General features: G+C 37.8%; 1 protein-coding gene and 1 long non-coding RNA gene across 3 annotated transcripts in view; both read right to left on the minus strand.

The window, feature by feature from the left end:
- The window catches only part of LOC128025702 (ATP-binding cassette sub-family C member 3-like), a 123,891-nt gene that overhangs the window by 1,863 nt on the left and 94,801 nt on the right, over positions 1–27,227 (minus strand). Inside the window, exons 8-29 of one of the 2 annotated variants that reach the window (XM_052612191.1) lie at positions 26,789–27,019; positions 25,554–25,731; positions 22,666–22,827; positions 21,527–21,619; positions 20,672–20,875; positions 20,426–20,572; positions 20,166–20,250; positions 19,996–20,062; positions 18,536–18,662; positions 18,290–18,466; positions 17,906–18,073; positions 17,646–17,829; positions 16,622–16,733; positions 16,029–16,182; positions 14,638–14,842; positions 8,181–8,491; positions 3,071–3,270; positions 2,860–2,986; positions 2,580–2,681; positions 2,314–2,460; positions 1,955–2,113; positions 253–419 (exon numbers count right to left, since the gene is read on the minus strand). In XM_052612191.1, the coding sequence (XP_052468151.1) occupies positions 253–419; positions 1,955–2,113; positions 2,314–2,460; positions 2,580–2,681; positions 2,860–2,986; positions 3,071–3,270; positions 8,181–8,491; positions 14,638–14,842; positions 16,029–16,182; positions 16,622–16,733; positions 17,646–17,829; positions 17,906–18,073; positions 18,290–18,466; positions 18,536–18,662; positions 19,996–20,062; positions 20,166–20,250; positions 20,426–20,572; positions 20,672–20,875; positions 21,527–21,619; positions 22,666–22,827; positions 25,554–25,731; positions 26,789–27,019 (3,507 nt within the window). The remainder of the gene's footprint in view (positions 1–252; positions 420–1,954; positions 2,114–2,313; positions 2,461–2,579; positions 2,682–2,859; positions 2,987–3,070; positions 3,271–8,180; positions 8,492–14,637; positions 14,843–16,028; positions 16,183–16,621; positions 16,734–17,645; positions 17,830–17,905; positions 18,074–18,289; positions 18,467–18,535; positions 18,663–19,995; positions 20,063–20,165; positions 20,251–20,425; positions 20,573–20,671; positions 20,876–21,526; positions 21,620–22,665; positions 22,828–25,553; positions 25,732–26,788; positions 27,020–27,227) is intronic. The other variant, XM_052612192.1, reaches the window with a different exon arrangement.
- LOC128025750 (uncharacterized) lies at positions 8,538–12,035 on the minus strand. Its single transcript, XR_008186217.1, has 3 exons — positions 10,734–12,035; positions 9,166–10,577; positions 8,538–8,777 (listed from the first exon to the last, which is right to left on the minus strand). It is a non-coding gene; the product is annotated as an uncharacterized LOC128025750 (long non-coding RNA).

A 27,227-nucleotide genomic window follows, 5' to 3' on the forward strand; every position in this document is an offset into this window, starting at 1 on the left:
TTTGCGTCCAATGCCGTCAGTTTTGACAGCGAAGAGTCAGTGATATTAAAGATCATTGAACCTTTTCGAATCATGTCCATGATTTTTTTAATGTATTCACACAGCAATTGCCAAAACCTTTACCATGTTTTGTTCCATACCGATTAAGTAATAAAAAAATAAAAAAAATTAAAATAAGAGAATATATATAAAAATTTGAGAATATATAGTGATGTGCACACACCCATATTGCTGTGTTATTTCTAACTGTACCTAAGGTTTTCTCCTCCTTCGGAGCACTCCAGATCCAGTTTGGACGACTGGTTGCTGACAAACTTCTTCAGATGAGAGAGTTCCAGCACTTTCCACACTTCTTCATCGTTGTATTTCTCAAAGGGATCGAGGTTCATCCTCAGAGTCCCGGAGAACAGGACGGGCTCCTATAAACACACAACAGTCACACAACACACTGTTCAATGTGTATTCACAACACATCTACATTCTGAGAAAAACTGCATTTATTTATCATCAACATGAATTCAACGATAATTAGAGTGGATCAGTTGATGGGACAAATTATTGTTAAAATTTGTATTTAGTAAAAAATAAATTCAGTTAAGTTAAATAAAATAAGCAGCACAATTCCCTGCTATTGACTGTAAATTAATAAAGTAAATTAATAAAATTAACAACATTAACATATATTGGATTTAAATATATATATTTAAATTATTGAACATAATATTTAACTGATGCTGTATTGTCTGTAAATCAACTAAATAATAATGTGTGATAATATTATAAAAAGGCAGTTCTAGTATTAAATACAAATACATTTATTTTATAGTAAACTTTAAAACATACATTTTAATATTTACTACTACTTTCTTTGTTTGCCTCTTTAAGATGAATCACTTTATGTAGTCCCCAATTTTAAGTCATTTTGGATAAAAGTCTCTAAAAATAAATAAATAAATAAAAGCATTTTCTTCATATTAAAACTTAAAATCATCAGACTTTTATTTTGGCGGGTTGCAGGCAAGTAAGTATCCGTGCTTCCGGGTTTAGCGCCGCTGCTGATTAAAGAGCGTCAGTCACAGTTTTGCATTGTGCTTTGAAAACGGCTCGGCATAGCCTAGATTTATACTTTAAGGTTGAAAATAAAACTTATATTGTACAGTTTGTGATCTAAAATGGTAATTGTGTATTAAAAGCTGTCAACCATGTCGGTACGCAAATGTGCAGTCAGAACATATCTATATAACGCATTTTTTATTTTGGTTGCGCATCCGAACCTGCGGTAAATAATATTTAAATTATAATAAACTATAAATTATTAATTATGTAAATTAAGTTATATAAGTGGCACAATTTAGTGCTCAAATTTAATACAAATTAATACAAAGTATACAGTGTTCCTGTAGCTCAAGTGGTAGAGCATCTATATTTAACTTCATTAAACTCAATATTTAATTAATGCTGTATTGTTTATGAAATGTAAGATGTCACAGTTAAATGAGTTACTTATTGAAAGAAATATAACATTTATTTATTAATTAAATTATTTAATCAGCACAATTTACAGCTATCATTGCAAACGAATCAAAAAGAACATATAATTACATTAATATATACATATTATACATAGTAAATATTGCAAAAAAAAAAAAAAAAAAAAAAAAAAGATGAATAAAAGTTCAAAACACACTGCAGCATTTTGGTAAGAACCGGTTTTACTAGAGAAAACAAAAAATGGGAAAAAAGTCCAATGTTAATAATCTGAATGCCATTATCTTATAGCAGGCTAATTAGCAGCGTTTAGTGATTCTGAAGGTGCTGTGGCATCAATGAGGTTCTTCTGCTGAGCCATCATGAGCGCAGCGCTAATACAGCAGTAAACACCAGTCCCAAGCTGTGCTTCACTTAAAACAGATGCTTTACCCCAACAAAGATGAAGAGAACCCAAGAGCCTGACCTGAGGGATGATGGTGAGTTTGGAGCGGAGGTCGTGAAGGCCGATCTCAGAAATCTTCACCTCGTCGATCACGATGTGTCCATCCGCCGCCTCCAGCAGACGAAACAGACACAGAGTCATGGAGGACTTCCCAGCACCCGTTCGTCCAACGATACCGATCTGCAGAGCCATAAACCAGCGCTCAAATCATCATACAGAAGATGCAGAATCACTGAATGTGATAGATAGCATTTACTGCTTCAGTTGATTTATTTCCCTTTAGGGGAAGTACGTTTGCAGCATACGCTCACACAGACATTAAACAACTCACATTTGGCACAACAATAATCGTATATATATAAATATATGACGCTCCTCACCTTCTCTCCTCCTCTGACCTCCAGCGAGATGTTCCTCAGCACCAGGTCCAGTCCCTCGCGGTATCTCACGCTGTAGTCTACGAACTCCACGTTCCCCTTCGGAGGCCAGTCTGCAGGAGGCTGTCTGTCCTTCACTATCCACGGAGCCTACGGACCATTTCAACAGTCCACACGTCAGTAAAGTTCACTCTCGCTGTCTGTTGCGAGGTAAAGTCAGCGGTTTACTCCGAAGAAACTGATTAATGATGATGAGAGTGAATGTGTACCTCGGTCGGCGTCTCTGAATACTCCTTCACTCTCTCCACTGCTACTATGTTGCTCTCGAGGTCAGAGGTCATCCTCACCATCCAGTTCAGGGACATAGTGACCTATTCAGCAAAAAAAATACATCTCATCTGCTCACCAAGGCTGCATTTGTTTGATCAAAAATACTATAAAAACTGAAATATTATTACGATGTAAAATAACTGTTTTCTATGATTTCTGTCTCTGATCAAAGCTGGAATTGCTCAGTGCGTATACGGTTCATAATGAGAGTGTTTTCACCTGCAGAGCGTAGGACACAGACAGACCGACCAATCCCGGGCTGAGACTCGCCTTCCTAATCACAGCGAACACCGCAGCAAACAGCACGATGCAGTTACCGATAAACTCGATGCGAACCCCCAACCACCTGTTTGCATCCAAACACAACACTGTTACCACTGAGCCACAGTTATTCTGTGGAGCACACGGTAAAGAAGGAAAACATGCCGACCTGTTGGAAACAATCCCAGGGTAGTAACTCTTCTGGTTCTCGTCCACCTTCATGTCGCTCGAGAGAACGAAGGCAGAGTTTCGGCCGTAGGCGCGGATCACACTGGTGCCTGTGATGGTCTCCGAAAAATGAGAGTATATCGGAGACCTGCTGACAGACTCCAGTCTCTTGAGCTGCCGAGACGTGGCTACATAAAACCTCTAGAGAGGAAATCAGGGAGAGAAGTCAACATCTGCTATTTAACATATTCAGTATTCATACACACACAGATGAGAGAGGATTCAGAAAACACTTTCACATCATTCAAGATTTAGCTGAAGTTCTTTTCAGTCAAAGCTTTAAAATGGTGCTTTATTTCTATCAGGACCTAATATTACAGGTTTGTCTGAACTCTTTAGGAATGTTCGCTCAGTTTATTACTAACTTAATCCATGATTTAATGATTTGTGATAAGAGAAAATGTCTTAAATGAGAATGCAAGTTATTTTATGGAGGCCAAATGTTTTTATCTGTCCTACAATAAAACATATTATTTTCGTTTTTTAGAAAGAAGTCTCTCCTGCTCACCAAAGCTGCCTTTATTTGATTACAAATACTGTAAAAAATCTGAAATATTATTCTAATCTAAATCATCTGTTTTCTGTGTGAATCTGTGTTAAAGTGTAATTTATTTCTGTGATGCTCCGCTGTATTTTCAGCATCATTCCTCCAGTCTTCAGTGTCACATGATCTTCAGAAATCAGAATAATATGATGATTTACTGCTCAAGAAACATTTCTGATTATTATCAATGTTGAAGATTTCAAAAGAACAGCATTTTTTAAAATATTATCTTTTTTTGCTGCACTTTTGATCGAAACATTCCTTCATTCAGACAAACCACATCACGTTTGATTTTTAATTTTAATAGTGTCGTTTCTAGAATCCTCACTATTTCAGAATAAATGATATGAATTACATTCAAATATTTCAAAACAATGTTCACATAAATGGAATCAAACGCCATCATAATGTTGTAGTGTTTGGTTTTAGTTTGTTTTTGAACAATGAAACCAGTGAGAATTTAAAAGAATACATTCGATTTCTTGGTTTCATGCGACAAGTGATTCGCTCAGTCATCGCACAGAAAATAAAGAAGCCCAAGCGATATGTAAAAGAGAGACGTGTGTGGAATCATAAGATGATCAGGAGTTGTGCAGTGAGAGATCTGAGGTTTACTACATAAAATATCTTGAGAATAATGGAAGACTAGATCAAAAAACATCATTATCATTATTATAGCAAAATAAAATGATCAATAGCAAACACATCTTAATGCTGGATGTGTTTCAGGTTTTGTCTTCTCCAGATGTTCACTGATGGACTGGAGTGCTGTGGATTATTGTGATGTTTTTATCAGACTCTCATTCTGACGGCACCCATTCACTGCAGAGCATCCATTGATGAGACACTGATGCAGTGCTACACTTCTACAAACCTGATGAAGACACACACTCTTCCTGATCTCAGATGATCTGAGGGTGAACACATTTTAATGTTTGGCTGAACGATTGCTTTAACAGCGGGACACACCATCAAATCGAGGACTCTTATTGTGCCTCAGTTCTTTCATTAAAATAACTACATGTCAGGTACAAGTTAGGAGTCCTGTAGTACTGAGAGCTACACTGTTCGTGTTAGAGGAGCGTGCTGTATGAATGTGAATGAGACTGGACTGATGTGATGAGAAACAGCCATGTTCAGTACAGGACGGATGAATTAACTTCTACTCTACACTAAAAGGCTGTTCTTCACCCACCTTCAATACTTTCCAAAAGTAACTGATCATTCTCATATATGTTATCATTTATGGTCTCATCTCATTAATAATATGTAATATAAAGTTGTGCACAAAGTGCTGCTGTCACTACAGAAAATATACTGTTTACTATTTGTCAAAATACTAAGAAATCCATATAATTTTTTTATAATAATAATTATTATCATCATACATTATTGATATAATTTGTTCAATTATATAATATTAAAAATAATAATAATAATAAAAATTGATTATAGTATTCTTAATATTAAAAATAATAATTAAAATTTATTGCAATATTTAATTAAATAATATAATAATAGTAAGTAGTAGCAGCAGCAGCATTATATAATTTAATAAATTATTATAATAATAATAAAACGAATAATAATAGGTTAATAAACAATACAGTAATAAACAATAAATATAAGGAGCAGTATCAGTGTTATATCATTAAATAAATCACTGCTAAAATGTATTATTACTATTATTGTTGTTAATTTTCATAATAATAATATATTGCAATAAAAAATTATTAATATAATCATGTATATATATATATATATATATATATATATATATATATATATATATATATATATATATATATATATATATATATAATAATAATAAAAACACTTTTCACTCAAATTACTATACTGTTAATATAATTTACAATATTAATTAAATCTAAAGCACAAGGGTTTGTGGTATACTGTATGTTTCTAGTAAGCTCTGCATTGTCAGAAACTCAAGAAGGTGTTTTGGTAAAGAACAGCCACGACTAACCAATCAGCGCACCAAACCACAACATAACAACAACAACAACAACAACAACAACAACAACGACACACGTTAGCATGCTGCATTAGTGAGTTCACCTGGACCCAGCACAAGAACAGTGTTACAGCACGATGACTGAGGAGCACAGGGTGAGGGCGGAGCATACCACCAGCACATTTACTGTGCATCCAGATATCAATATTGTCTGGAATGACAGAGTCTATCGTATCCACGTCTTTCCTGAAGCAGCTCAAAATTCGCCTCAGGGGGTGGCCACGAAAAATGCTCACAGGGGCCTGGGCCGCTTCAGCGTACTGTACACCTGACACAGTACACAGGTCAGCAGAATCAGAGCACCTGCTGAAGGGCAGCACACGGGTCAGTCTCCGCTGCTTCAGACACTACTGTACTGAAACTGTACTGAACGCCTCATCTAGAGAGAAACAGACTCGTGTGGAAGTCAGAAAACAAGAGCACTTCTGCTGCGCTTCTGAGAAATTCAGAACTGAAAAAAGAATATAATAGGAAATTATATTTCGTAGCTTTGGGGTTGGTAAGAAAGGATTTTATATTAAGTGTGTTCAACATTGATAATAATCAGAAATGTTTCTTGAGCAGTAAATCATCATATTATTCATGATTTCTGAAGATCATGTGACACTGAAGACTGGAGGAATGATGCTGGAAATACAGCGGTAGTGTAGTTTCATCTGGGAATTAGTTTATATGAAATGTTTGATGATCACTATCTATTAGGGGTGTAACGGTACGTATAAATCACGGTTCGGTACGTACCTCGGTTTTAAAGTCACGGTTCAGTTCATTTTCGGTACAGTAAGGGAAAGAAATGCAAACATTAAACTGCAGGTTGTTTATTACAATAAACTTTTTGAACAATTTGTTTATACTTTTTTAAAATACTTTTTAATAAAATATATATAAAATAAAAAAGAATAAGAAATAAAATACTGCTGCAAAGTTCTCCACTAAATAAAATACTCTCAGTCTAAAACCAATATCATATAATGAAATATAATGAAAATAAATAACTATGATTACAGTGCAGCATTACCAATCCCAGCGTGTAGGCTGCTCATATTAAAAAAATATATATATAACTTTTCCAAAGTGTAAAGTGCAGCATCAAGTTTCAGTTTTTAGACCTGCTCAGATTTCGTTATTGCGTTGGACCGAGCGGAATTAAGAGCAAAGGTCTGTTTAAATGCCGACGGGAGCTGCGTTTGAATTACAATCGTTTGGAAACACGAAAATGTTCTTATGTTCCGCAAACAAAATATTGCATTCGGTCATACGGTACACACGTGTGCACTGTACTGAAAGCTCTGTACCGAAACGGTCCGGTACGAATACAGGTACCGTTACACCCCTACTATCTATCTACAATATCTACACTATCTGTCTGTCTGTCTGTCCGTCCATCTATCAGTCTGTCTGTGTGTCTCTCTCTCTCTCTGTCTGTCTGTCTGTCTCTCTCTCTCTCTGTCTGTCTGTCTGTCTGTCTCTCTCTCTCTCTCTGTGTGTCTGTCTGTCTATTTGTCTGTCTATCATGTTTTCCCAGTATAAATATCTAAACATTCTTAAATCAAGATACATTTGATATCACCTGAGTAGAGGTTAAATTCATTATGCCTTAAACAAGAAAAAAAAAATCCAATAAACAAAATGATCTTTCTTACATTACTGGCAGATTTAGCATTATTATTATTTTTAACTGGTTTTAAACTATGAAAACCACAATGTAATTTTGCTTCTCCAGTGAATGAATCTTGTTTTAAGAATGTTTAGATATTCACTGGAAAACAAGACAGAAATAATGGGTAGAAAGATCTAATTTGTGACAATAGCTAAGATATGGATCTAAGAACTGTATATAATCATTAGATTAATAACTCTACTACAGCACTGCTCTCATCTGCACAGAAATCATACATGCATCATTCAGTCACTTATAATAATGAGTGGAGAAGTGTCTTTGTGTTTGTTGATCAGCAGAGGGTGCTGATGTCCCTGTGAGTGTGTGTGTGTGTGTGTGTGTTTGTGTGTGAGCAGACAGCAGCAGAACTCAAAGCAGGAAGTGGCAGCAGCCGTTGAGGGAGGAACAGGAAGCAAGCTCTAGTACGAGCCGGGAGACATCAGACATGAGACAGACACGGCTTTGCTAAGACCCTGTCAAAATCTGATCTTTAGGACCGAGTGTCACCGAGGACCGAGGACACTAATATAACACCAGTTTATTTACTATACACTACACACACACTGCAGAAAAACATTTTCTTACTCAGTTTTTATGAAGCTTACCAGCATAAATATATGAAAATTCTTAAATCAAGAATTTTTAACTGTGAAAAATCAGAGAGACTTTTTGTATAAAAATCAATACAGTTTAAACTTAAACTTGAAAATATGAAACAATAATAATAAAAAAAATCTAAAACCAATAGGCCAAGACCAATAGGGTCAGAAAAATAAACTTAATTCAAAAGAGTAAAAAATTTTTTTAAATACCTGCACAAAGAAGTAAATCAAGGCCAGAGGGACAGTGACCAGCGCGAATATGGGTGTGCTGAAAATAATCACGATCATAGTGGAGAGAGAGGCAAAGAAGGTGCCCAGGAACATGAGGACGGTGGACGGCAGGAGCTCGTCGATCACGTAAATGTCCTTGGAGAAGCGGTTGATGATCCGGCCGATAGGAGTGGTGTCGAAGAACGACTGGGGCGTGTGGAATTTGTTGTCCAGCAGGGTTTCATGCAGCTTGCGTGCAGCCTGGATTTTCCCCAGAGCCAGAGTAAAGGAGGAAAACATGACCAGCACACCTGTGTAAGAGAGACCAGAGGAGACACAGTGTCACTACTGCACACACACACACACACACACACACACACACACACACACACCTGTGTAAGAGAGACCAGAGGAGACACAGTGTCACTACTGCACACACACACACACACACACACACACCTGTGTAAGAGAGACCAGAGGAGACACAGTGTCACTACTGTACACACACACACACACACACACACACCTGTGTAAGAGAGACCAGAGGAGACACAGTGTCACTACTGTACACACACACACACACACACACACACACACCTGTGTAAGAGAGACCAGAGGAGACACAGTGTCACTACTGTACACACACACACACACACACCTGTGTAAGAGAGACCAGAGGAGACACAGTGTCACTACTGTACACACACACACACACACACACACCTGTGTAAGAGAGACCAGAGGAGACACAGTGTCACTACTGTACACACACACACACACACACACACCTGTGTAAGAGAGACCAGAGGAGACACAGTGTCACTACTGTACACACACACACACACACACACACCTGTGTAAGAGAGACCAGAGGAGACACAGTGTCACTACTGTACACACACACACACACACACACACCTGTGTAAGAGAGACCAGAGGAGACACAGTGTCACTACTGTACACACACACACACACACACACACACCTGTGTAAGAGAGACCAGAGGAGACACAGTGTCACTACTGTACACACACACACACACACACACACACACACACACACACACACACACACCTGTGTAAGAGAGACCAGAGGAGACACAGTGTCACTACTGTACACACACACACACACACACACACCTGTGTAAGAGAGACCAGAGGAGACACAGTGTCACTACTGTACACACACACACACACACACACACACCTGTGTAAGAGAGACCAGAGGAGACACAGTGTCACTACTGTACACACACACACACACACACACACCTGTGTAAGAGAGACCAGAGGAGACACAGTGTCACTACTGTACACACACACACACACACACACACACACACACCTGTGTAAGAGAGACCAGAGGAGACACAGTGTCACTACTGTACACACACACACACACACACACACACACACACACACACCTGTGTAAGAGAGACCAGAGGAGACACAGTGTCACTACTGTACACACACACACACACACACACACACCTGTGTAAGAGAGACCAGAGGAGACACAGTGTCACTACTGTACACACACACACACACACACACACCTGTGTAAGAGAGACCAGAGGAGACACAGTGTCACTACTGTACACACACACACACACACACACACACACACACACCTGTGTAAGAGAGACCAGAGGAGACCCAGTGTCACTACTGTACACACACACACACACACACACACACACACCTGTGTAAGAGAGACCAGAGGAGACACAGTGTCACTACTGTACACACACACACACACACACACACACACACCTGTGTAAGAGAGACCAGAGGAGACACAGTGTCACTACTGTACACACACACACACACACACACACACACACACCTGTGTAAGAGAGACCAGAGGAGACACAGTGTCACTACTGTACACACACACACACACACACACACACCTGTGTAAGAGAGACCAGAGGAGACACAGTGTCACTACTGTACACACACACACACACACACACACACACACCTGTGTAAGAGAGACCAGAGGAGACACAGTGTCACTACTGTACACACACACACACACACACACACACACACCTGTGTAAGAGAGACCAGAGGAGACACAGTGTCACTACTGTACACACACACACACACACACACACACACACCTGTGTAAGAGAGACCAGAGGAGACACAGTGTCACTACTGTACACACACACACACACACACACACCTGTGTAAGAGAGACCAGAGGAGACACAGTGTCACTACTGTACACACACACACACACACACACACACCTGTGTAAGAGAGACCAGAGGAGACACAGTGTCACTACTGTACACACACACACACACACACACACCTGTGTAAGAGAGACCAGAGGAGACACAGTGTCACTACTGTACACACACACACACACACACACACACACACACACCTGTGTAAGAGAGACCAGAGGAGACACAGTGTCACTACTGCACACACACACACACACCCACACACACACACACACCTGTGTAAGAGAGACCAGAGGAGACACAGTGTCACTACTGTACACACACACACACACCCACACACACACACACACACACACCTGTGTAAGAGAGACCAGAGGAGACACAGTGTCACTACTGTACACACACACACACACACACACACCTGTGTAAGAGAGACCAGAGGAGACACAGTGTCACTACTGTACACACACACACACACACACACACACCTGTGTAAGAGAGACCAGAGGAGACACAGTGTCACTACTGTACACACACACACACACACACACACCTGTGTAAGAGAGACCAGAGGAGACACAGTGTCACTACTGTACACACACACACACACACACACACCTGTGTAAGAGAGACCAGAGGAGACCCAGTGTCACTACTGTACACACACACACACACACACACACACACACACACACACCTGTGTAAGAGAGACCAGAGGAGACACAGTGTCACTACTGTACACACACACACACACACACACCTGTGTAAGAGAGACCAGAGGAGACACAGTGTCACTACTGTACACACACACACACACACACACACACACACCTGTGTAAGAGAGACCAGAGGAGACACAGTGTCACTACTGTACACACACACACACACACACACACACACACACACACACACACCTGTGTAAGAGAGACCAGAGGAGACACAGTGTCACTACTGTACACACACACACACACACACACACCTGTGTAAGAGAGACCAGAGGAGACACAGTGTCACTACTGTACACACACACACACACACCAAAACAAGACATGCACAAGAGCACCAGATCTCAGAGGAACCTGGAGGTATCTCACTGCTGCTCTTTTCCACAATCACAAGACAAGACAGATACAGTCTCTCACAGTGAAACAAGTTCTTGAAATGATCATCTTTACCACATTTGATATTATACCATCACTACCTGTCTGCTGAATATGGAAAACACACAGTCAGTTATTATTTGTAAAATTAGTTAAATGCATGAATCATTTTAACACATTATTCCATACAACATTAATTGCACCGCATGAATGCATTAAATACTATAAATATTAATTAGTTATTAAAATATATTAATTATGCATTGATCGCGTTAAAAAGTCTAAATTCAGGTCAAAACCCTGCTTTTTGTGATTTGGTTATTTTATAGAAGAAAAAAACATAAAAAATAACCTACATGAAATCAATATTTAAAACAATGTTTAAAACAAATACTGTCAGGATTGATACTCTACATTTTTATGTTTATTTATTATATATTTTTTTAAAATAAATAACTTTATTATTTAATGACCATTAAGAAATTCCCATTATTACCTGACTTGCAATAGTTTTTAAATATATTAATTTAAAGGTAAAAAAAAAAAAATCTGTAATATAATTTATTATTAATAATAATAACAATAATAATAATAATAATAATAATAATAATAATTCCTTACATTTATATAGCGCTTTTCTAGGCACTCAAAGCGCTTTACATAGACAGGGGATATCTCCTCATCCACCACCAGTGTGAAGCATCCACCTGATGATGCGACGGCAGCCATAGTGCACCAGAACGCCCACCACACACACACACACACACACACACACACACCAGCTTACTGGTGGAGAGGAGACAGAGTGATGAAGCCAATCAGCTGATATGGGGATTGTTAGGAGTCCATGATGGTCAGAGGCCAATGGGTGAATCTGGCCAGGATGCCGAGGTCACACCTCTACTCTTTCCGAAAGAAAGACATCCTAGGATTTTTAATGACCACAGAGAGTCAGGACCTCGGTTTAACGTCTCATCCGAAGGACGGTGCTTGTTGACAGTATAGTGTCCCCGTCACTACACTGGGGCACTAGGACCCACACAGACCTCAGGGTGAGCGCCCCCTGCTGGCCTCACTAGCACCTCTTCCAGCAGCAACCTCGTTTTCTCAGGAGGTCTCCCATCCAGGTACTGACCAGATCAGCCCTGCTTAGCTTCAGTGGGCAACCGGTCTTGGGCTCCAGGGTGATATGGCTGCCGGCCACAAATATTATGGAGCTGCACCAAACATTTTACCATATATAGTTCATTTCTTGTCATAAAAGTAAATTAATAATAGTTCAATATTTAATACATTTAATCATAATTACATATAGAAGTAGTATATGATCAAATGAATATAATTACAATATATTTAATATAATTTAATATTTTATGAGACCTTGACACACAGTCAGGGGGGTCTAACTATGACATAATTTCATGTTTTATAGTTATTTAATGTAAATAAATGTGACATGCCAGTTTTAATATGTAGAATAACGTCTTGGTTACGTATGGTAACCCTTGTTCCCTGAAGGAGGGAACGGAGATGCCTAGTCCCGTCGGTGACCGATGAGAATGGGATCCCTACCAAAGTGCCCCATTAGTACTAGTTTGGGGAACCAGGTCCGAGTGGACCAATACGTCGCCACTAGCAAGACTTGTTCCTCGTCCTCCCGGACTTTGCACAGTGTCTGTGCGAGAAGGCTTACTGGGGGAACACATACTTGCGTAGGTCCCGCGGCCAGCTGTGTGCCGAGAGTTCCTTCGGTCAGGGAGTCGAACAACTGGCAGCGAGAGGTCTCTGGAGAAGCAAACAGGTCTTCCTGAGTGGCTCCGAACCGTCTCCAAATCAACTGGACCGTCAGGGGATGGAGTCGCCATTCTCCCGGGAGCATTGCTGGAGACAGCTCGTGGGCTGTACGGTTGAGCAGGCCTGGAACGTGAACGGCACGAAGTGACCTCAGAACCTTCCGACTCCAAAGGAGGAGTGACATGCGACGGGAGCACAGACCACCTTGTCGGTTGATGTACGCAACATTCGCCGTGTTGTCCTTTCGGACCAGCACATGCTTGCCTCGTAAGAGACCTGTGAGACGGTTCAAGACAAGGTGCGCTGCTAACAACTCTAGGCAAGTGATGTGCCACTGCAGCTGCGGGCCCGTCCAAGCCCCTGAGACTGCATGCCATCGTTCGTGGCCCCCAGCCGGTGGTGGAGGCATCCGTGTAAACCACAACAAGCCTGGAGATCACACCCCTGCCCAGAGAAACACAAGATGTGACCACGGGGCAAGGGTTTGGTGACAGGCCGGTGTAACTTGGACCCGGTGAGTGCCGCGCTTCCACGCCCACCTCGGGACTCGGACATAAAGCCAGTGCTGCTCATATGTAATAGGCCGAGCGGCCATATGCCCCAGGAGCCTCTGAAAGAGTTTCAGTGGGACCTTGAACAGTGGGACACTTGCCACCGTCCCGGATGAATCTTCATCAGACAGCTCTCCCTCCGATGCTGAGATCGACATCCGGTCGGGGGGAGTCCCACTGGATACTGATGGTACGCTCTTTAAAGAGAGCCCAGTGTGTTTCGTGAGTTGCTCCACTGGATCGGAGGTGCAAGAGGAGTGATGGTCCCCATAGGGCTGGTTCCCTGCGAGGTTTGCCACCACTGTAATCCTCCAACCACCACACAAAGCTTCCGAGAGCGTGCTGAACTCATAGTTCACAGCAGACACAGTTGAGCAGAGCGATACTAACGCTTGGCTCCGAAGCGAAAAGCTGGTATGCATTGCACCTGCTGACCTCTTATACTCACGCATCGATCAGCGGCAGCTGGAGGAAATAATTGCATGCCATGGTGCATTGGTTCGTTTAGTTTACACTCGAAGTAGATTGGTCTATCGAAGCGATATCCCATTCTCATTGGTCGAGAGTGACCGACTGAAAGGGAACAGAGATTTTGAGCAATTTTTGTCTTTTCTTTAGACAAAGGTATCAAAAGCCTGACGAGTTACATGCAGTTTCTAAACGGACATGATGTATTATTATAATGATTTCTCCTTTTTGTTTCCCGTGAGGCAGCATGTGTGTTTGGACCAGTGAATATCGAATCATCTTTGGGTGAACTGTCTCTCGAAACGGTCTGAGCAGTGTTTCAGTGATTACAGAGACTCTAAGCGTACTTTGTGACAGTCCCAGCGCGGCGTAGACCCCGACCCTCGTGGACGTTGTCGTCGTGCTCTTGTTCAGAGCGTCGTTCGTCCACTCGCTCAGCCAGAAGTTGGCTCCGATGGAGGTGGCGCTCTGACAGCCGTACAGGAAACAGATGAAGAGCGACAGCAGCGGCCCGACAGCCTTCGCATACTCCCAATACACCTTCAGCTTCACCTGCAACACACACACACACACACACACATGAGACAGACTGGACATGCACCAGTCACTCTAGATGCAGAACTAGCCTGCTGTTAACAGCACTTTCTACAAACCTGATAATAAGATATGGAAAGGAGCAAAACAGAGCATACAACTGTTGATGTTAGTAAAAGCAGGTGATTGACATTCAGAAAATGAGCAATAGATTAAACTAAGAATTAAATTTATTACCAGCTATTGGCTAATTATTTATTATCCCTATTTCCAAAATGTAGGACAAGTCTGAATACATTTCAAAACCCTGCCTTATGCAATGTCTTTTGCTATAGAATTTATTTATATATATATATATATATATATATATATATATATATATATATATATATATATATATATATATATATATATATATATATGTATATATATATATATATATATATTATACAAATAAATTCTTACAATAAACATTTTATAATATTGGGCTTTGGTTATTTCATAGCATAAAAAAGGGGAAATGAGCAAAGAAAATAAAGAATGAAATTAAACAAATCTGTCAGGATGGGTACAACATATTTTCTTTTGTGTATTTATTTTTTTCTCATAATAAATATTTTATTTAATAAATAAAATAAAATAAATCTGTTAGGATGGGTATTATACATTTTTAATGTCTATTATCTTTAAAGTTTAAAAAACAAAATAATATTGATCAAGTTTAAATTTAAAACATGATATTGGTCATGTTTCATTTTTTTGACACTTTCTTGCAATAAAAATTTTATAATATCTTGCCCTCTATTTTATCGGAAAAAAACAGACATGGAAAAAAATAAATAATTAATTTAATTCAAAATTTGAATTAAGAAAAACTACAAGGACAGTTACCAATTTTTTATTTTTATGTTTGATAAAATAATAATAATAATAATAATAATAATAATAATAATAATAATAATAATAATAATAAAATCTGCAATACATATTTTATAATTTAGTTACTTTATTGCAAAACATAAGAGAGAGAGAGAGAAATGAACAAAGAAAAAAAAATAAAGAAATTAAAAATTAAACCTGAAAATAACTGTCAGAAAGGATGCTTTAAATGTAATGTTTTATGTGTGTTTTCCAGCTGTTACAGTGGTGCATCTGGCTGTGAAAGCAGGTTCGTGTGCTGTGGAGCTGGTCTGGAGTCACTCACTCGTCCCGTCTCCGTGGTCTCGGCCTGGATGAGCTTGTCCACCTTCGGATCCTTCTTCTCGGTCGGAGACTCCGGGTGTTTCCTCTCGCTGCAGCGCCGGCGCCGGGACATTTTCTTGGGGTTCTCCGGATCAATCGACATGATGCTCATCTGCCTACAAGAGACAGAAGAGAGACACAGGCTCAGCCCAAAACTCATGCTCTCATAGACGCTCAGATGATTATTCTGGACATCTGTAACCCCCTGAAGAGCATCATCATCATCTACCTCTTTAAAGCAATAGTCACTTCCATGTAGTGTTATGGAAGGCAGGTGTAATTTATTACATTATAACTTTATTAATCCTCTAACATGCATCTAAAGATGAAGCTTATTTTCAAATATACAAAGAGGAATAAAAACAGCCGTCCACTGAAAGTGATACTAAGTGGTTTTTAACTGGAAATACAGCATGCAAATTTCATGAAGTTGAGGAAAAATAAAAGCAGCGTTTGCCGAGAGCCATGTTTGTCGTCAGGAGAAGTGCTGGTGAAAGCAGAAGTCACAAAGACAAAGCACCTGCAGAGCGAGAGGCATTAAAAATAGATGATTACCTCATGAAGTGTCTGCGTGCCTCATTAACCACAGGCTCATTATCCACCATATCTGCGTGATTACTGAGAGCATCTTCAGGGAACTCCTCCTCCTCCTCTTCAACCAACAAATCTGAAAAACCAGCCACACAAATACACACAGAATACAAATCATGAAAAAAAAAACTATATACACACACACACACACACATATATATATATATATATATATATATATATATATATATATATATATATATATATATATATATATATATATATATATATATATATATATATATATATATATGAATGATACATATTTTGTATAAATAAATATATTATTTATTTAAAAAAAATTATTCACTTAATATTTTCTAAAATGTTATACAAATAAATAGATTATAAATAAATTGCATATATATATATATATATATATATATATATATATATATATATATATATATATATATATATATATATACAATTCCATCTAAAAATCTAGATTATAAAACATTAATTATTATTTACATTATAAAATAATTAAATACAGTTATATACAGGAGTCAAAGTGATAAAAAGATCAAAATGAAAGCAATAAATAATTGCAAATACATATAAAAAATATGTGAATTATATATAAATTATTCATATTTAATAATTATATTTAATTATTTATAATAATTATATTGTAATAAAATAAATGAATTAAAAATACATGTATTAATATTTGTTCTAAACAACTACATTTTACCCACTTATAAAATGTTATAAATTATCTAAATATATGATTAAGAAATATGTCATAATATGTATAAAAAATAAATAAATAATAAAAAAATATATATAAACTATAAATATTGAATATATATTATATACATTTTATATTAAAATAAATATATAAATAAATTGTTATATGTATTATAACAATTGTTTATAGAAAGATATGTATGAAACACATATTTTCTAATATGTATTATTTAAAATCAATCAGTAACATATCAGGTCCATTTTGGCTGCGTTTGTGAGTAATTGTCCCGTGTACCGGTGATGTCCTCGTCTTCGATGATGTCCTCCAGAGAGTAGTTTCTGAGGAACTCTGCGAAAGCTCCGTTCTCCTTGAGCAGCTGCTGGTAGGAGCCCATCTCTGACACGCGTCCGTCCACCATCACCAGGATGTTGTCCACCTGCGGCAGGAAGCTGATCCCGTGGGTCACCAGGATCCTGGTCTGGAGAGACACACCACAGATGCATTTCTTCTGTTCCTGACCACTGTCTGTCCACACACTCATTCTCATGCCATACCTTGCCCTTCAGCGCTCCTTCAGGACCGATCACGTTGTCGAAGATGTGTTTGGCGACGTGAGCGTCGACGGCGGACAGAGGGTCGTCCAGCAGATAGACGTCTGATTCACTGTACAGAGCTCTGGCCAGACTCACTCTCTGCCGCTGACCGCCCGACAGATTGATGCCCTGCACACACACACACACACACACACACACTGATGCATGCAGCTACTCCGCATTTACAGAAACAAGCATAACTGCATCGTTTCAACTGATAAGAGGAAATACAATCACATAAACAGTGCAATGCATGTTTAAAAGATAACACATTACAGTATTTCTTCCTATAGTTAATATGACAGCCCTGATGCTCATACAGCAGTACTGTGAGAAGAGCTGCACCTTCTCTCCGATCTCCGTCTGGTCTCCTCCGGGAAGCACTTCCAGGTCAGGGGTCAGAGCGCAGGCCTCCAGCACACAGCGGTACTTCTGCTCCACGTAGGGTCTGCCGAACAGGATGTTGTCTCGGAGCGTAGCGTTCTGGATCCAGGCCTGCTGCGGTACATAAGCCACGGATCCCTGCAGACGAGACGAGCGTCAGACACGGCTTCTCTTGAGCACAGACTGGTCAGGAGATGAACTACACACCCGTATGGAGATCTGACCCTCCATCTTCTCCATCTCTCCCAGCAGGGCACACACCAGAGACGTCTTCCCACATCCCACGTGCCCCACGACGGCCAGCAGAGAGCCCTGTGGCACCATCACATTAATGCTGCAACACACCACACGCTCGTCACCTTCAGCTGCTGCACCACGGGATCCATCCTGGGATCGTTTCACTTTACTATATTATATTCATTATGTTTTTATTTTGTCTGTTTCTAATTTGTTTTATATATTTCATTTATTTTATTATAGTTTTATTTTATTTTATATTTTATTTTGTTTTGCTAGATTTATTTTATTGTATTATTTTATCTTTATTTTATTATTATTATTTTTTTTTAATAGATGTTTGTTTTATTTTAATAGATTTTTTATTTTATGTCATATCTATTTATTATATTTTATTTTACATTATTATACATTTTTATAAATTTTTATGTAAAATGTATTTATTATAATATATTATTTTAACATATGTTTTATTTTATTTATTTTGTTATATTTTTGTTTTATTCTTATTTTATACTTTATTATTTTATTTTATTTTATTTCATTTTTGTTGTTCGTTTTATTTTTCATATATTTTTTATTTTATATAATTTTATCTTTTATTTATTTTATTTAATATTTTACTTTATTCTTTGTCTTATCTTGTTTCTTTTTTTTTGATCTTATCACTGTTCATCTATATCACTTTTAAAGGCACTATATATATATATTCTCTCTCTGTTCTGTATTTGAACACAACACTGTCTCTCACTAACTGTACACATGCACATATTCATGACAAAAAAAATGCATGAAAACGTTTTCTCAGAAATGTTGATAATGTACGTTGATAAGTTTGCACTTTTTTTCTAAAGCATGAAGTTCAGAAACCACTTGCGTGTGAACACCCTTGAGAAACATCAATGCTGTCAGTATAAAACGCTTCTAATACATAGACACCGAATAATGAAGTGACCCTAAATTAAGTCTTTATGCATTTCAGAGCAAAATGAATCATCTGTTTTATAGCTTTAGGATAGATTCTGCACAAAACTGCAGCTGAAGTATACAGGTGCATCTCAATACATTAAAGTGTCGTTTATTTATTTCAGTAATTCAACTCAAATTGTGAAACTTGTGTATTAAATGAATTAAAATGAAAGTAGTTTTAGTCTTTTAATTGTGATGATTTTGGCTCAGATTTAACAAAAACCCACCAATTCACTTTTAAAAAACCTTCTAATTTATTGAGATGCACCTGTAGTCGAGGTCTTTATAAAAGTACACTTTACTGTAACTGTGATGTAAATGAACCTAAGTGAAGGAGGTTGTGCACAAGCCCATATATGGAGATAGTGGGTGTGTATTATGCTAATGATTGCTCCTAACTCTGTGAATCCGCTCTGAGCACGTGATAAGATCCGCTGATGTTCGGTGAGCGCGACTCTTACTTGTCGAGAGCGGCCTGGTCTTGTTTGGCCCATGAGAACTTCCCGTTCACGACGCTCACGGCGTACTCTGAAGAGACAGAAAGCGTGAGTCAGCTGAAGTGAGCTGAGAGGAAGGAAGCTTGCAGACAGCACAGATTTCACAATGACTCAGCACGAGCAGATCTGGTTACCGGACGTGTTTGTTCTGTCCACGCTCTCGGGATCCAGCTCATCGTGACTCAGGAAATCCTGGATGCGTTTCAGAGACACGCTGGCCTGATGAACATCACACACAACACTATCAGACACCAGCATGACCAGGCTCTATCAAACAATCACACGTTCAGAACCGAGCCTGCATCCATCTGACACACAGAGCAAGCTCACTACTGATTATTAACTTCTGATTATATATATTTGTGTAATCTTCCAGGAGGAAGCGGAGGCTCACTTGTACGATGCTGCTGATGACATTAGGAAGCATGTTTAACGGGAACCTCAAGATGTTGAACAGAGACAGAGACACGAAGGCCTTCTCTGCGTCCAAGATGTTGTCCTTATCCACAGACACGAACACAGCGAACGTGGTCAAAGCCACCTGAACACAACAACCAGCACAGATTCAGACCTCAGACGGTTATAGATGGAGCACATCATCAGACATCTGAAAGAGAAGATGGAGAAGGAGATGAGTTACGAGGAAGGGTGCGCTGATCCAGGCCATGGTGGAGAGAGCGCTCAGATACGCCGTCTTGCGCAGCACGTTCAGCTCCTTCTGACGGATCTGCAGGATCTTCTCCTTGAAGGAGGTTTCCCAGGCGTACAGCTTCAGCACCTTGATACCGTTCAGGATCTCGTTCATCAGCTTGATGCGCTGGTCCTTGTACTTCATCTGCTCCACCTGCGCAGTTTTATTCAGATTCAGCATTCACTTTCAGGTGTCTACAGTGCATTTGTAGTTTAGTTTTAGTTAAAGTTTTTGTAAATATATATAAAATATATTTTTATATATATAAAATATATTTATATATATATATATATATATATATATTTATTTATTTATTTATGTATTTTTTTCTTCATAAATTTTTTTTAGTTTATTTCAAGTAACATAAATGTTTTTTATGGTTACAGTTAACGATAATAATCATGACCATAACTGATCAGCTTACAAAAGTTGTGAAAAAAAAAAATGTGAAAAAAGTGTTCAAATTGAACTTGACACTGCAAATAATGAAAATGTTTTCATGTTTTTAGACACCGCACCAGATGTTTGGCTTGATTTGCGATCTGTCTCTTAAAGAGGAAATGCTGACTCACTAGAAATGTCACCTAAATGTGAAACCTGATAAGCTGGAGCTGTGAAAACCTCAGAGCAGATGTCAATATTGATGAGCACGAGAACTGAACGCTGAGAAGAGAAGAGAAGAGAAGAGAAGAGAAGAGAAGAGAAGAGAAGAGAAGAGAAGAGAAGAGAAGAGAAGAGAAGAGAAGAGAAGAGAAGAGAAGAGAAGAGAAGAGAAGAGAAGAGAAGAGAAGAGAAGAGCCTAACCTGGTATGTTCTGGTCTTCATGGCGATGAAAGCGTTGAACGGGATCAGCAGAACCATCACAGCGACACCGGCCAGAACCGACGCACCCAGATTCTGAACACAACACAATCACAGCCTTCATTACTTCACTCTCACATCAGCTTAGGCCTAGGATTTACTCATTTTGTATTTTTTGTCATTTTCATCAGTTTTTTTTTTTTAAATATATTCCTGTATTTTTAGTAATTTATAAATACATAAAACTGTATTATGAATTATTTTTTGTTTTGTTTTTGAGAGTAGGCTTAGTAAATGATCATTTTTATTATATATATATGTGTATATATATATATATATATATATATATATATATATATATATATATATATATATATATATATATATATATATATATTATTATTATTTTAGCTACAGTTTTTGTAATTTTCATTAGCTTTTTTATGTCTCTACATTTTATTATTAATTCTATTTATTAATTTATGAAAACATTAAATTATATTTTGAATTATTAATTTATTAATAATTATTTATAGTAGCAATTCATTTAATTAAGTTTTTAGTTTAAATTAAATAATAAAAAATTCCATTTCAGTAATTTATTTTAACCTTTATAATTAACCTTTACTATATTTAAAGTTATATATATATATATATATATATATATATATATATATATATATATATATATATATATATATATATATATATATATATATATTAATAAATTTTTTAGATTATGTTTAGTTAATGATAATAACACTGGCCAACAATATTTTTAACATGACATTTGCTGAACAGAAAAAATTAATTTAAACTCTATGTGTTGATTTCAATAGTTTCATGTTCTTGGCAATCAATAATTCACCTCAAAACATGAGCTGATCAATCGGCACACACCGTCCTTTAGCGTGTCACAAATTAACCCGTATTACCCTTATTGTTAAAACATTCTGCCTTTTAAAGGAAGTTGTTTTTTATTTCTCTGCATGATCATATAGCCAGAAGCATGCAGATTTGCATTCCGTATCTCTTTCAGAGCACATTTTTCTAAGAGAAGCGTTATGTGTGAATATGATTATCCTCTGAACAATAGAAGCCAGAGGAAGCATGTAAATGTATTGAAATGAGCATCAGCGCACCTGCCAGAGGAAGAAGAGCGCCAGCATGATCTGCAGCGGCGCTGACCACAGCATGTTCAGGAAGGTGGTGAGATCCATGAAGCACTGAGCGTCCACAGACATCAGGTTCACCACCTCGCCCACCGTCGACGAGCGCTTGGCCTCGTTCGTGATCACCAGAGACTGCAGAGAGCCACAAGAGACTGTCAGAGACCTATTCAATTACACTGCTCGAGAAAATAATAACCAGCAAATCTGTAGTGAGCAAACACGCTCCCACAAAATCTCTTTTCCCCGTCACAATACATTCATTTCTACTATCATTTCAACTCGATTTTATGCATCGGTAATTCAATTCAAAGTGGATAAAAAGTAATAAATAGCATTGTTGTCAAACATGTGTCCACAAACTAGCAAATACAGTAAAAGTCTTTGTTTTTATTATCATAATACAAAAACAAAAGCAGCAGTTATTCAATTTAAAAGGGTTGCACATTTGTCAATAAATAATAATGAATAATATCTTTGTAAGTTGTAACTTTGGCACCAATTTGGAAGATTTGAATAATGAAAAAAAGGCAAATAATCTGAAGTTTTACATTTCTGTTGGCTATGTTTTTTACAGTGTATCTATTTGCATATAATTCAGCACATTATATGCCAATCCCAGCGTAATAAAACTAAAACGAAATTGGACGAAAAGCCTCTTCTTTAAAGTTTCTCATTGTGCAAGTGTGTAAATGTTAATATTAGTGTGTGTGTACATGTGTGTGTGTGTGCGTGTGTGTGTGTGTGTGCATGTGTGTGTCTGTGCATGTGTGTGTGTTTCTGACTTCCTTTTTCATCTTCAGCTTCCCCAGAAGGTCTAAAATAATGGGGTAATAAAAGTTTATACAAGAAAAGTACAGTCAGATGTCTTGTTTTTTGTTTTTTTTTAACACACTGGTCCTTCAGTAGCATAGTATATATCAGAGTAGTTGATGCATTGAACTGTTCATGCATTTCTCTAATGCAGTATCCTGTGATGAAGCAGATTAATGGTTGTTTCAGGAATATCGATGGCTACAGATAGACACACCTGTGAACACTGAGGTATGACGCTGATCTGGGTAAAAGTGCACAAATGTGTGTGAACGCCCTTCACACCTTACACAACTCTGATCCCTACTCTACGGTCTTCTGTGACTCATGTAGAGCAGAGGCAGAATCACTCAGAAGCTGCACTTCACTTATATCTCTGTCTGCTGGTCACATGACTGCTGTCATGCTTGATCTAACATAACATTAAAACACAAGTTCATTTATTATGCATGTTTTAATTTTTATTGCATTTTTAAATATTTTTCAAGCTGAGAGTGCAAATAAATATAAAAATGATGCTTTCTAACTGCATTGTCACACAGAATAAGCAGTTCTTCAGCATGTGTATGTGTATGAGAGTAGGGGTAGACCAATATGTGTTTTTCAGGGACGATGCTGATACTGATTATCACAGATCAAGCAGACCGATAACCAATATTTTAAACCGATATATATATGTGTTTTATTACGGGTGTAAAAATGTAAATTAATGTCAAAATTATGAAAAACAAAGGCTCTGAAAAAAATTTATTTTAAATGCTGTTAAATGATATCGGCAAATTGGTTTTTGAAAATGACGACAACCATAGGAAAAAACAAAAGTTTAATATCGGTGCCGATAATCCGTCGACTCCTAAAAGAGAGGTCTTTCGCAATACTCACAACATCTTTCTCAAAACAGGTGTAAGAAGATTTGATGTTTATATTGTAAAAGTACCTGCTGCTTTTGACACTCAGATATATAGTCATAACAAGAATAACATGTTCAAGTGCAAGTATCTGTTGATATAAGCTTGAGTATCAGAGTTTAGAGTTTCCCTTGAGGCTGAATGCAGTTTCTCTGACATCTACCGTACGATCTTATCTACATTTATAATAATAATAAACAGTCAAACCTTTAATACTAGAGCATGGTATGTTCTGAGTTCTGAAAGGTACAGTTTCTAATGCAATGAACTCTCAATGTGATTCTTATTTATTATTTATCCCTTAACTTGCTTTAGAAAATATGGTTCAACCGAAAAAATGAAAATGTAGTCATCATTTACTCATATGGTTCCCATACGATTTGTGCCACAGAATAAAAAAATAAATCAGGTAAACAAAAAGATTTAAATGGAAATAAACTCTGAATTATGACTTTCTTTCATGCAATTCCAAGTTTATATCTGTAAATTGTATTTATTTATTTATTTAAATTTTTATTGTTTATTTTTTTTCCACCATTCAATAAAAAAAATAATAAACTGGTATTGTTACTTTCATCTCACAATTCAGACTTTTATTCTTACAATTCTGTTTACATACAATATATTTCTGAAACGCAAGGAAAAAAGTCTGAATTGTAAGATAAAAAGACATTAAATAAATAATTTAATTATTTATTTATTTTTATCCTGCGGAGGAAGAAAAGCTTCCATGCATGTTACAACCCTGTATGCAATATTTGCATGTACTATGCATTTCTTTCTTCTGCTTAACACAAAAGACATTCTGAAAGAATGATATACTATTTTATTTGTTCTTAATATTTTGAACTTTCCCTTTAAATATTTCACTATTTTCCCTTGTCATCAAAACCTGTGTGCCAAAAACAAAAGCATGAGGAGCCCACTGACTTCCACTGTTGTTAAAAGGATTCAAAATATCTTATTTTATGGTCCAAAAAAAGAAAGGTTTGCAAGTCAATGATGACAGAATGTCCAAGTACAACAAAGATTATTCTGTTCGGTCGCCACTAACCAGCATAAACCAGTCTTGACAGAGCATGGACTTGTACTGGTCTGAGTGAGTCCTTATGTGCAGAGAGACTGTTGACTAGTGTGTACCTTCCTGTAAATGGCTCCGATGATTCCCGTGCGCAGCCTCATGCCCGTGACAAAGCAGTACTGAAAGTGCTGATGTAAGATGAGGGTCTGTAAGAGGGAAGCTCCGAACATCAGGAACGCCAGTGAAAAACCCCACCACGACGGGGCCTGACGCTGCTTGGTGAAGTCAATCAACATCCTGACAACCAAAGCAGAATCACTTTAAAACCACACCTCAGTGCATCCTTGGTTTCATGCAACATAGTTTCTTGCAAGAAAGTAGTTCGTAGCAGCAGCAATGTCAAGGTCCATTCCCAGTCAATGCATTTACATTTAGTCATAAACTGCATACACTACCAGTCAAAAGTTTGGGATGAGTAAGATTTTTTTCTGTTTCTTCTGCTCACCAAGGCTGCATTTCTTTGATCCAAAATACAGTAAAAATCTATTAAACTGTAATTTATATCTGTGTTAAATCATCAAATTTTCATGGTTTCTGAAGATCATGTGACACTGAAGACTGGAGGAATGATGCTGAAAATACAGCGGAGCATCACAGAAATAAATTACACTTTAACACAGATTCACACAGAAAACAGATGTTTTACATTATAATAATATTTCACAATTTGTATTATATTTTCTGAACAGAAGAGACTTCTTTCAAAAACATTGAAAAATCTTAATTATTTCAAACTTTTGACTTGTGATTCAAAATGTTAAAAAGGTCTGTAGAGAAGCATATTTGCATGATATTTGTATTTTAAAACATGAGTAAAGAGAAAAGCATACAGCACATCATGCAAATTATTTTGCAGGGTTCCATGCAAAACAGTGTTATAAAAGATCATGTTTACAGCACTTTCCAGCTAATCAGCGCATTTCATGTTTGCTCTTCCTGTTACAAGCAAACAAAATAAATCCCAGCGGGTAATAAAACCCAGGTCTAGGTAAATGTTAAAGGAACACAGCAGCTATTCGTTATCAAACTGCAAATAATTACAGCTGTTCTTACGGACGGACTAAATCAATCGCTTTAATATTTTAATTATGAAATTAATGAAAACAGAAGGTCATCACAGCCCTGTGAGTGTGAACATCTGCTGTAAATAACCAGTACAGAAGAGTGACTAAACCTCACTTACTGGCAGCTTTATCATGTTATGAATCATATCACTACATTCCCATCATAAAATCATGACTAATTATGACCCTAGTGTTCCTCTTTGACTGGGAATGAAGCAGCGGGACTTCACCTGAGCAGCTGAGGGTTCACGAAGGTAATAAGATCCTGGAGTAGTTTGAAAGCCGAGCCGATGAGGAAGTAGGGCCCAAAAGCCCTTAGAAGGGCCCTCAGGAACGAGGGCTGCCTCGCCTCCTTCTGTTTGGACAGAAGAACCTCCTCCTCAGGACTGACGCTCACGTGGTTGGGTTCAGCGCCTGGGCCTGTCTTCCTGAACGCGGCCTGGTCCTTCACGCTCTGCTCGCTGCACAGAAAAACAAGAGTGGCTGATCTTCCGTGGCTAGGATGACTCTTTTAGTAGCAGCAGCAATGTCAAGGTCCATTCCCAGTCAATGCATTTACATTTAGTCATTTATCCAAAGTGGCTTACAGATGAGGACAGTGGAAGCTATCAAAATCAACAAAAGAGCAATGATATACAAGTGCTATTACAAATCTCAGTTAGCTTAACA

Source organism: Carassius gibelio, chromosome A12, assembly GCF_023724105.1.
Source record: "Carassius gibelio isolate Cgi1373 ecotype wild population from Czech Republic chromosome A12, carGib1.2-hapl.c, whole genome shotgun sequence".
NCBI classification, from domain to species: Eukaryota; Metazoa; Chordata; class Actinopteri; order Cypriniformes; family Cyprinidae; genus Carassius; species Carassius gibelio.